The sequence below is a fragment of the Pan troglodytes genome, chromosome 15, assembly GCF_028858775.2.
Source record: "Pan troglodytes isolate AG18354 chromosome 15, NHGRI_mPanTro3-v2.0_pri, whole genome shotgun sequence".
Lineage (NCBI taxonomy): Eukaryota > Metazoa > Chordata > Mammalia > Primates > Hominidae > Pan > Pan troglodytes.
In genome coordinates, this window is record NC_072413.2 from 62,207,367 (window position 1) to 62,219,864 (window position 12,498).

At 45.2% G+C, this 12,498-nt stretch overlaps 1 protein-coding gene across 2 annotated transcripts in view; it reads right to left on the reverse strand.

Moving 5' to 3' along the window:
- Positions 1 to 12,498, reverse strand: part of ESR2 (estrogen receptor 2) — a 67,170-nt gene that overhangs the window by 808 nt on the left and 53,864 nt on the right. Inside the window, exons 8-9 of one of the 2 annotated variants that reach the window (XM_024348748.3) lie at positions 7,102 to 7,282; positions 477 to 5,453 (exon numbers count right to left, since the gene is read on the reverse strand). In XM_024348748.3, coding sequence (XP_024204516.1) covers positions 5,267 to 5,453; positions 7,102 to 7,282 — 368 coding nt within the window. In that variant the 3' untranslated portion in view covers positions 477 to 5,266. Of the gene's footprint in view, positions 1 to 476; positions 5,454 to 7,101; positions 7,283 to 12,498 lie in introns of those variants that run through there. The other variant, XM_024348749.3, reaches the window with a different exon arrangement.

The window sequence follows — 12,498 nt, forward strand, 5'->3', positions numbered from 1 at the left end:
ATCTTTTCATTGCCCACATGCAAGGGACATTTTCACATGACTCTTGGCACTAAGATAACTTCAAATGAATGAATTGCTTTTCTCCCCATCTGTAAAGGATATAATTCTAATCAAACTCAGAATGATTACAGAAAATCTATCCAAATAATCGATGCACTGGATACCAGGACTTTTGTGAGCTGCATTTTACTTGTATACACAGGACCTGTGGTCATAAATCAATCACAAGTGTGAGATTAGCTGACTAAAGATGAAATTGTTCTTTTTAAGAAGATACATTAAAGCAGAGCTGCTTAACTCTTCTGAAATTGTACTCAAGCATTTGTGTTCAGGTGCCCTTTCCCAGGAAGACTAGCCCTGGTTTTCATCAAATTCTCAAAGGACTCTCTAACCCCAAAATAAGAATTCAGAATAGAATGTAGACACTACTTAGCCTAATTACTGTAAGTTCTTACACTCAACCCCCAACAAATAAATTTTTAAAGCCAAAATAATGAAACACTTTATTTATATCATGTTAAACTCTCTGCGACAGTGCCATAGACATTAAAGGGACACAGTAAGGAAAACACTCCCTGGAGGAAGGGAAAGCAGGTCTCAAAATCTGCTTTCACAGAGCAGCAAACATTCATTTCTACAAGGCCCAAATGTAAAGCCTGCAAATGAAGTCAACAAATTAGTGTAATGGTACAAAGCATTCGTCTGAGAAAATGGCAAATTATAGCCAACCAACAGGCTCTGAAGTACACATTGAATGACAAAAGGTATAGGACCAACAGTTAAGGCATTTAGACACCCAACAGAGGAAACAAATGCAAAACAACAGGAACTGTTCGCGGCTGGTATCACCACTCCTTATGTGCTTCCCATAGAGGAAACCCACCACCAGTTACCAGTGGCTGGCCCTACAAGTGAATAGGATCCTCGGAATTAAAAAACAAACAAACAAACAAACAAACTCCCTGACTCCAAAGCAACAAAAATGGCACTACGATCATACATCACAGACAATGCACATCTTAAGAGCTGCCACTGGAGCCAAAATTCCAGCAAGTTTGAGAGCTATGAAGAATAAGTGGCATGTGTTTTCACACTATAGTATATCACACTCCACAGGGAAGCAGCAGTGCCTAAAAGATGTGAATTTTACATGAGTACACTTCCAAGGAACATATTCCACGTGTTTGGGGAAAGCAGTCACAGATAGGAGGTGATCGCAGTACCCACTAGAGCTCATGAACCTGGGATAGGACACTGGGAATAACAGAATATGCATCTTATTTTTCCATCTGTCATTGCTGCTGTTGTGTAAAGGCTCATGCAGACCCATCTAAGCTGAGGAGATGGGATCTAAAGGTACAGCAGAAGACAACCCTAACTTCACCGCCCCTCCATTCTGCTGCAACTCAGCTCACAAAGCAGATTCTCACAGAAGCAAGTCCTGGGGCAGGAGCAATACTGGCCCGCTAGGCAAGCAGAAGACTTGCGTGCCAGTCCAAGCTTTGCCATGAGTAGTTTTATGACCTTGAATAGGTGAATTTGCCCCCGTGGGCTTTAATTTACACAGATATGAAAGGTGGAGTTGAACTTTGATGTGAGAGGTTTACAAACTTACTGTGTCTGTAGGGGTGTTCTGGACATTGTGGTGGGAGGTAAGGGGGTATCACAAGGGGGCCCCATTTAAATCACAGCAGCCGTGCATGTCAGGTTGCATCTGATAGATTCTGCAGTTTTAAAATATTTTTCTTTAAATTTTTAAACTGTTCGAAGTGCATGGTCACTGTCAGCACTGGACTTGGACTGCCTGTGTTCAGCTCAGTCACTCCCCACGTGACCTTCAGCAAGTTTGCTTAGACCATGTCTAGTTCCACAACCAGAAAATAAGGAAATAGCAGTTATTATAATAAGGATTAAATGTGAGTGTCTGAGGCACTGAGAACTGTGTCTGGCACAGATATTATCTTTAGGTACTAAATAATGTGTTTTTATCTTTTTAAAAGATTTTCAGCAACTTAAAAAAAAATGTGGCGGGGCTGGGCACAGTGGCTCATGCCTGTAATCTCAGCACTTTGGGAGGCCTTGGCAGGCAGATCGCTGGAGCCCAGGAGTTCAGGACCAGCCTGGGGAGCATAGTAAAACCCCATCTCTACAAATATTAAAAGAATTAGCCAGGAGTGGTGGTGTGCACCTGTAGCCCCAGCTACTCGGGGAGGGCAGGAATGGGGTGGGATGGGGCGCTGAGGTGGGAGGATCGCTTGAGCCCAGGAGGTCGAGGCTGCAGTGAGCCATGATGGCGCCACTGCACTCTAGCCTGAGCAACAGTAGTCAGACCCTGTCTCAAAAAAAAAAAAAAAAAAAAGGTGTCAAATCTTATTAAGTGAGGATACTTTGTTTCAAAATAGGCCTATAAACAGAAGGTTCACTTTGAATTTGAAAAGTCCCTTAGCAGACGTAAATAAGAACCAAACCTTGCTTTCACATGCTAGAAAATTCTAGAATTGCTTCAATTCCACTTATATACATAAATATATATGGATATATAATATGGCTCTGCCAAGTATTGGTAACTGATTTTTCTTCCTTACTGAAATCTAAGATAGTTGCCCTTCCAGCTGAGTTAGCAGGGGGAGTATTCCAGACCAAGACTCACACTGTACAGCTCCTGCCGATTTTGCACTATTTTTAATGCAGTTAAGAGTCTTCAGATTTGTGACTAGGCTGACAGCTTCGTCTTGTGTTCCCGCCTTAATTTTTTGAGAAAAATCCCTTCAAGACTATTTTAGGGTCAAGTCTTTTGTAGTCAGTCCTGGTGGGCAGTGACTATGAGACAGGCCTGACAGAGGGGTGCAGTGAGAACAGAGCGAGATTCGGTGAGAATAGCTCAGCTGGAAACTCACTGTGCGGCGCTCCTGAGACTGCCCACTCGAGGCTCTAAAGGGATTGCCGTTGCCAGTTCACTCCCAGGAGTAGAAGTGATCTCTGTCTTAAGATCTACTCTCAAAAAAAAAAAAATTATATATATATATTTCGTGGCAATTTTTTTTTTTTTTTTTTTGAGACAGGGTCTCCCTCTGTCACCCAGGCTGGAGTGCAATGGACTGCAGCCTTGATCTCCCCAGGCTCAGGTGATCCTCCCACCTCAGCCTCCCAGGTAGCTGGAACTACAGGCCTGCACCACCACGCCTGGCTAATTTTTGTATCTTTTGTAGGACAGGGTTTCCATGTTGCCCAGCCTGGAGTCAAACTCCTGGGCTCAAGTGGTTCGCCCACCTCGGCCTCCCAAAGTGCTGGGATTACAGGCGTGAGCCACCACATCTGGCCTTGTTTTGGTTTTTTATGTTTTTGTTACCTGGTAATCTCTTTTAAAAATACATTTAATAGAATTTCACTGGCAGATAATGAGTTGTTGAAGACTGCCTTCTTTGCCTCTTACTTCCTACTCTCCAGCTTCCAAACCCCTCTATTGGGAGTGGGGGATTCTAGGCTGACCAGGAGGAAAGAAGCTGACACTAACACTGGTTCCCTGGTTCCTATGAAACCAAGCTTATCCTGCCTGTACTAAATCTTACTAAAGCTGTAACTGAGTCTCTAAGAATAACTTCAGACTGCCTCAGAACACAGACATCAGTGTGTTCTCTAGGTACTTGTCCAAGCATTTCTGAAACAGCTAAGCTCAACTTTTAGTAAAATTGCACCAGTATCAAAATTAGGGATTATTCGAGGTCTTACTAGCAAAAACCAGTCTTGGTAACACTGAATGCAGTCTTCCTAATGACTTAGTAAATACAGGATGTGCTACCCAAAGTGAACATATTTTCAAAAAGAAAATATATTTAATATCATATCACAAGGTAATTGTTTAAAACATTACTGCAATAATGAAACATGATTAATTGCTGGCTTCCAAAGTATGCTGTTACTCATTTTGCATATTCACTGTGTATCCAAAACTGAAAATTTCAAATCTTTTAAAAAGTGAGTTAAAGTTGTCATTTCAGAGGTGCCCTTCTTCATGTCCTATTTATGTTCCACTTGGAATAAGAACTAATATTTTTACTATTTCTTTTTCACCCTGCCCACCATATAAATTTTCCAATAAGAAAATATTTTTAAAAGAGCTCTCAAGTGTAAAAGAATTCTTTCTTGCTATAAATAATTATCCCTAAATATTTCTCTTTAAGGAGAGTTCACAAACTGGGTCTTGTTCAAGGGGCGTACTCATCAAGGCTATACAGTGTGGCCCCAGAGCTGACACACTGGGGTGCATAGCTACTCATCCATCCATAAAACAGCACACTGCACACATCCACAGCCCAAAGTATCCCTGACTACTTGTGGTGACTGATGTGGCAATTGTGGCTGCTACTTATGAGGTTGTACAAGATGGAAACTGCATCCACATTGCCCCAGGGAAACACTGTGGCTGTCACCCACACCCACAGGAGAGAACCCCATTCCTGCAAACACGGCCTTTCTCCAGCACCCACGCTGGCCCCATGGGACAACAGGTTTAAGGAAGAGCAGCTCCAGAAGCAGGGAGATTTGTATCTCCCACAGTCCTGCATGAAAATGATCACACGCTCATACACACATACCCCAAATTATTGGCAGGCTCTGTGAATACAAATCGAGAGGGACAAATCTGTGTGCAGCTGGCAGCAAGGTCAGGGAGAGAACATGACTCACATCCCAGCTTAACCACAGTCCCTCTGGCCTTTGACAGAATAAGCATCATATGATATGATCAGTCCCCACAGGCCTGGGAGGTAAGTACGCAATTGTCACAGGGGTTTTCAATCTTACAATGGAGTGGTCTGGAAAACAGCAAAGGTCAACTCTCAAAGGGAAGGGTAGTGTGTGCCACACAAGAAGGGTTAGCCCGCTTCTGTAAGCGTGTCACTTCCTCTCCCCTTTCTGATTCGCAGCCCTTCCAAGTCAGATTTCCACCATTCATTCCAAAACCTTTAAGATGTTTCACAAAGGGGAGGAAGGAAGAAGGAAAGTAAGACCACACTGAGATCCTATGAGGCCATTGAGTGTGGAAACGCTGCATTCAAATGTGCCCTCTGCTAACAAGGAAAACTATGGCTTCCTCACACCGACTCCTGGGAGTTGGGGAGGTGGAGGGGAGGATGGTACATGACCAAGCCTGCCATCACCAAATGAGGGACCACACAGCAGAAAGATGAAGCCCAGGCTCCCGACACACTGGAGTTCACGCTTCAGCCTGTGACCTCTGTGGGCCAGTTCACCTCAGGGCCAGGCGTCACTGAGACTGTGGGTTCTGGGAGCCCTCTTTGCTTTTACTGTCCTCTGCCGGGCTGCACTCGGACCCCGTGATGGAGGACTTGCACCCGCGAAGCACGTGGGCATTCAGCATCTCCAGCAGCAGGTCATACACTGGGACCACATTTTTGCACTTCATGTTGAGCAGATGTTCCATGCCCTTGTTACTATGGGGACAAAAAGGTGCTGAGATTCCCTCCTCCGAGGCAGCCACAGGAACCCCGAAGCCTTCCCCAGCTCTCTTTGCTCAGAGCCAGTCTACCCCACCCCTAAACCCACTCTTCCCCCAGCCCATTTATCCATGGCTCGTGCATCCAGCTCCCCCTGATAATTTAGGCTCAAGGGCAAGGACGATGTCTTGTCAGCCTCTGTGTCCCACCACACACCTACAATGGCCTGACACATAGGACAATCAATTCTCATTATTTGCGGTAATTATGTTCCGTAAAGTCACTGTGAACACTGAATCCTCACTCCTAGGGGAAATACAGGGTTAGGTTCCTGCAAGTCTCTGGCCACATCTTCATCAGCTGATCAATACAAAACCTTGTTTTATGTGTGTTTCTTTCTAAAGATGCCTTATGTGATAAATACCATTGACTCATTAACATTGAACTTATGGCCAGCAGCACTATAACTCACACCTGAGCAAAGCTTAACACATACTTTCTCCATAAGGCACATCACAGCTTTTTCACACCAAGGAACACTAGACAGGTCTTCAGCACCACACCAGGGGGCCATTTTAAACAGTGAAGTCACCAAAAGCACAAAAATGTAAAACCATGGCACTAAGTAGACCAAGTAAAGGACACTTGTTGACAGTAGGAGAGCAGCTGCTTGTTTCATCTCAGCTGGGACTGTGCATAAAGGGCAACTCAAAATTTCTGCCACTCTGTTCATGACCTCAAAAACACCACAAATATTGATTTTGGGGTTACAAATAAATTTTAGCAAGCAGTTAAATTCACAATGAAGGAATCTACAAACACAGGATCTGTTCTGCAAATGGCTGTGTGCTGAGCAATCATTAAAGGGGAAAGGCAGAGGTCTTCATCTCTCACTTAAGATTCTCGAGGTGTGTATTGTCCTTCTCCACAGCCTCTAGACTTGCCTCCTCAGTGACCAGTTAATTACCTTCCATCCTCCCCTCCCCTCCTCCAGCTCCAGGGCAAGGCTACCCTCATCGTGGGTGACACCAAGCACTGAGCATCATTGTACCAACAGTAGCCACCACTGCACACCCTCTTCATCAGCACACACAATTACATTTCCTGATCAGAAACATGCCCTACCTACAGCCCTGCCTTCCTAAATCTGCTGGGTCCACCACTTCTCTTAAGTCTTATCCTTAATTTCCTGATGCCACCTAAAGAACAACTCTTAGGGAAGCATTTGTGCACTTCTTCACATCACCAGCTCGAGGGGCCATCTAGGGGAGCGGGTCTTAGCCTCTCCACAAAAAGTGGCCTCAGGGCCTCAGCCCTGGGTGGTGTAAACAGGGGTGGCAGTTCGTGTTAGGGGAGGAACTGCCCCTTTTAGGACTCCATAAACAGGCTATAAACCCCAGCAATTGAAAAACCGATGAGCCACCACTGGCTGCCATGCAGAGCCTGTAAGATACCACGTGACATTCCTTCCATGCCCACTCTGTGCCCATCTTTGGTTACAGGTGTGTGAACTGACAAATTCCCCATTCCCTTTCAGGCATTCATTTTCCTTAACTTGCAGACACTTTTCCCAAATCACTTCACCCTCCGTGGAGCACATAATCCCATCCCAAGCCCAAGCAGAGCAGCTCCTTAGGGCGCGTACCTCGCATGCCTGACGTGGGACAGGAGCATCAGGAGGTTAGCCAGGCGCATGGATTGCTGCTGGGAGGAGATGCCGCTCTTGGCAATCACCCAAACCAAAGCATCGGTCACGGCGTTCAGCAAGTGGGCCAGCTTCCGGCTGCTGTCAGCATCCTGGGTCGCTGTGACCAGAGGGTACATACCTGGACAAAGAATAAAAGCCAGAAGTCATTGTTCTGAGCAAAGGAGCAGAAGTCGTGTGCTCAGCTGTTCCGTGCGCCTGCTCCGAGGTGATCTGGGTTGCTTTGACAGCTGCATGTGTGGCAGGACCTTATAAGCATGGTCTTACCTCCCCCAGGGGATCTTCCCTGAGAGCCAGCCCTGTCAGAGAGCTAGAAGAGAAGCCTGGCCTAATGCAGACAGACTAAATTGCCACCTGAAGTGTCCACCAGGCCCATAATTGTGGCCTTGCCGTGGCGAGTATATCTAGTCTCCCGAAACCATTACGTGGTGTTTCTCATCTGCAGCAACAGATACAGAAATGGTCAGAAGGTGAGATTAATTCTACTTTTAGCCCCACGGAGGGCTCCCCATCTAAAGGGAGTTTAATAAACAAAGGAATGGCCAATGTGATGAAGCCTCCTCTCCCACCTCCTTGTGTGTACCACATGCCGCAGCCAGCCATGGCAGGGCCCCTGCTACCACCTCTGCATCTCGCTTGAGTGGCACCTGGCTGGGGCAGGAAGACCACTGATTTGGAGTCAGACCTACTTTCTAGCCACCATCTGGAGCTCTCTGAGCCTCAGTTCCTCACTGAGCAACGCATGCAGGAACACATCTGCTTAGGTCCCCACAGCCACGTCCTGGGTAGGCTGCCTCCCCCATCCTGCCCTGCCCTGTGTTTAACTCCCCTCCAACTCTAGGATTGAGATACTGTGGCATCCCAATGGCAGCAAAGTAACAGCTCAGATAAATCTCCTCCCCCCGACCCCTGCCTGACTCCTTGATTCCCTTTAATAATTAGCTTCTCTTCCAGGCTTTCCATTTCAAAGCAGGAATAAATATGTGAAATCAACCAGGGAGCTGCTGAGTCTTGGCTGTCATGAGACTGATGATGGCTGGTGCTCCAGCAACCACAGAATTTGTTTTGGCAGTTTTTGTTCTCTATTTTTATTGGCACTTTCAGTTCAATTAAGGCAGCTCAATTCAACTAAGTTTAACTCAGTTAAGGCAAGGGACATTCTGAAGCACAATTATGTAAGTGTAGTGCTTTGCCACATCCCTAGGGACCTCCATAATGTCTGATGATACGAATTTAAAATATTCATCTTTTCAATAGCCCTGAAGCTGCTTCTCCAATCCCTGTGCTCACTTTGTTCTCCACATTGGTTCTTCCAGAATCCCCCCACAGCCTCAAACCTCCCACTGTCACCCCAGAGATGACTTGCCCTCCCACTGCAGGGGAAACAAGACCCCACCCTTGGCCCCGTGTGTCCCCTTCTGAGAGGCCAAAAAGCAGATCTGCTCATGGGGCTCCGTTTAATGACTTCCCAGCTCATAGGATAGAGTCTAAACCACCTGGTGCAGCTATCAGAGGTACCAGGGCCCTCCCCGCTTCTCTCATCTGCAGTTCCCACCACACCTAGCCTTGAGTCCCCCTCTCAACTCCCTGAACGTGTGGTGCTCCGAACATGCTCAACTTGCTGCTTGGAAACTCTCTCCTTCCTCTTTCTCTACCCTGATTCTTTTGCTCATTTATACCCATTCCTCCTGTAGATTCCAACCTGGTCATGAAATTCCTTCTGGAAGCTTCCCCCAACCTCCCTATCATCCCACCCTAAGTCTGGTCTGAGGTGTCCCCTGATACTCTGACAGTGCCCTGTTCATCCTCAGCAGAGACACCATGTTGCCCCACATGCTGGATGTCTGCCTTGTCCCCACACACACCCCACAGCCACCCTTCTGCCCTCAGCAAGACTGGACATGAGTGCTTTGAGGGCACAGACCTTTTTTTTCTTTTCTTTTCTTGAGACAGAGTCTCACTCTGTCACCCAGCCTGGAGTGCAGTGGTACGATCTCAGCTCACTGCAACCTCTGCCTCCCGGTTTCAAGCAATTCTCCTGCCTCAGCCTCCTTAGTAGCTGGGATTACAGGCATGCGCCACCATGCCCAGCAAATTTTTTATATTTTCAGTAGAGACAGTGTTTCACCATGCTGGCCAGGCTGGTCTCGAACTCCTGACCTCGCGATCCGCCTGCCTCGGCCTCCCAAAGTGCTGGGATTACAAGCGTGAGCCACTGTGCCCGGCCAGACCCTTATTTTTTTTAGCCAAACACACATCATATTTGAAATGGTAAATATGCATGCTAATGTATGTTTTAGGTACACACAGAAAATTATCAAAAGTACAGAGAAAATTATTTCAAGCTTACTTTCCCTAAAATTAACCCCATCTGCATAAACAAGTACTTCCTTTTAACTACCCCGTAGTGTGTTCAGCTGCATGACATGTGCTCCATGGACTTCCGCTGCCATCAAGCAATACTATGTCTGGGAATTCCAAAAGGAGCCAAAATTGTGTGCCTGTACATGTCTCAGTTCAAAGTGACAAAGATTGAAAATATAAAAACAAATCCTCAGATTATAAACAAATGTTCATAGCAGCATAACTCAGCCTAAAAGTGGAATGTCCACTAACTGACGAATGGCTCAACAAAATGTGGTCTATCCATACGGTGGAATAGTATTCAGCTACGAAAAGGAATGAGGTACTGATACAGATGAACCTTGAAAACATCAGGCTAAGCAAAATAAGCCAGACACAAAGGACCACATGTTGTATGATTCCATTTATAATAAAATGTCTAGAATAGGCAAATCCATAGAGTCAGAAAAGCAAATTAGTGGTTGCCTAGGGCTGTGGGTGGGATAGGGAGTGGGAAATGATGGCTAAGAAGCATGGGGTTTCTTTTCAGGTGATGAAAATGTTCTAAAATTGATGGTGGTGATGGTTGCACCACATACCGTGAATAAACTAAAAACATTGAACTGTATACTTAATATGGATAAATTATATGGTAAATGAATTATATCACAATAAAGCTGTTACTAAAAATAATAGTAATAATAATAATAAAAGAACGCCTCAGAACCAAAGTTACAATAACAAATTCCCTGGGCTGTGTGCAACGAAGTTTCCCCTCAGAGAACACATATGTGTCATTGTGTTACCCACTTCACGAACCACAGTCATTGTCAAGGCCAGACCCTGGGCCTTCTGCAGGCTGTGGGGGCAGCACAGCTCCACCTGGGGCCCAGAGTCCATCAGCCACAGCAGTTTGGGGAGGTGAGGCACTGCAGTTGTGGAAAGGCATATGCGAAATCCATTTTACATATGGTGGGGTAGGGGGGCAGTGTATATACAAAGACTGACTTACATAAAATTATCCTGGAGACTCCTGTTCTCATTGATCACATAGAAAAGAAATACCCTCCCAGAAACGAACTGTGCTGAAGAATACCCATGCTGCTGCCTGGCTCTCCAGTCAGCAGTGCGTGCCTGCACCTCAGACATCCATGCTCAGGCCCTTGCTCATCAAATACATATCTACAGAGTACTTGCTAAGTGGCAGGCCCTGGGCAGGATGGGGCAAGGGACAAGATCCAAAGCTCTGCCCAGTCAGGCACAGAAAACCACAAAAATATAGCACCCTCTCCACCCACCAAAAGTAAAAACATCAGTTAGGATTCACTGTAGAACAAAATTAAATTACTTTTGATGAAACTGAAGAAGTATAGTTTAAAAAAAACAAACAAACAAAAAAACAAGATCTTGGCACCATGCCCCACACATACCAAAGAAAGTGAAATAAAATCAAGGACACAATCTTCTCTCCCCTTCATCAGCTGGGAACAGCTGTGTGCTCCTCTCACCAGCCCACCTGATGACATTTTGAGCAGCACAGTGGTGGGGGACAGCCACCTCTCCTTCAAGATTTGCCACGTCTGATTTGTTCAAAGGATGAAAACATAAGCTTTCCTTGACTGAAGGCAAATAAATGAGAAAAATCTAATGTGTTAATAGAAGTCCCAGAATACTGACCAAAGGAAAGAAGTCCTGGCTTTGGGGAGCCGTATGTGGCATTTGCTTGTTTGCTTTGAGGAAAGGAACCTCTGGCCATGACCCACGCCCTCTGTCACCACCTCCTGCCCCCAGCACATGAGGGCAGATGGGACTCAAAAGGTGCCATGGTGTGAGGCTGCAGGCTGCTGTTCAACTGTGCTTTGCCCCAGTGTTCTTGGTCAACAGAAAAGGATCCCCGCATCTTTCCTCATCAGCATCCATCTATGTCTTTGTCTTCTCCACCCACCCACTCCATGGGAACTCTCCCTATAAACTCAGAGGGAACTAGGGTTTAAGCCAGTGTCTCTTAATAATTTTCTTAATGTAAAATAGGATTTCCTGGCTTAACCCCTCTATTTCTTTCATTTAATGAAAAGTTTCATCCTTTGTAAATCTTAAAACTGTTTAAATAGACTTGTTTCTAATTTAAAATATTTTAAAGACTATGGATAATCAATCTAATTAATTACACTCTAATTCCTAAATTCCATACCCCCTCTAATTCTATCCAAGGGAGGATTTGGGTGGCAAGATGGCCAGTCTGTCTGTTGGGTGTTGGGTAGGCTATTTTATTAACTATGACACTTGCATAACACCTTAGAGTTTATAAAAACACTCTAACAAGCATTGTAACAGGTTGTTAAATGCAACATTTTTCTGTTGTCTCTTACTCTCAAGAGCCATATCAAAGGCTAAGTATGATACAGGAATTCCAAGTACCACACAACCTATATATGCATAGTGGAAGAGGATTGGCTGAGAGAGTTAGAATGTTGTGGTCCTTTCCCTTGCCTCCCCAAGAGAGAAATATGTGCCTCTCCACTTAAGCCCATCACGGATCAGACCTTTGATTAACTATTTGAGTGTATATCCCATTCTAGACCAAAAGCATTATATCTCAATCATTTTGACATCCTTAGTATTTAGAAGTCATTAATATACATACCAGAAACTGAGCTGAAATTTAGCTGGATGACACAGTTAATTTCCATTCCATATTATAGCCATTATTAGTAGATATGCATAACCCAGAAATGGGCAGCTTTTAAAACATGACTACTGACAAACTGCGACCTGGCCAGCTAGCGTGCTGTACCACTGCAGATGTGATTGAGTGACATAATCCTAACTTGAGCATGTCACATACACAGGAAAACAGGAGACCAAACTATGCAGGAGACCATCATCAGACAGCCCAATGCTTATCTAGCCTGGCAAGGCCATCTAGCAGCAACCAAATGCAAAACTTGGAAACTCTGCTATCCTAACATGGGATAGAGAAGTTCGCAGCCTTTT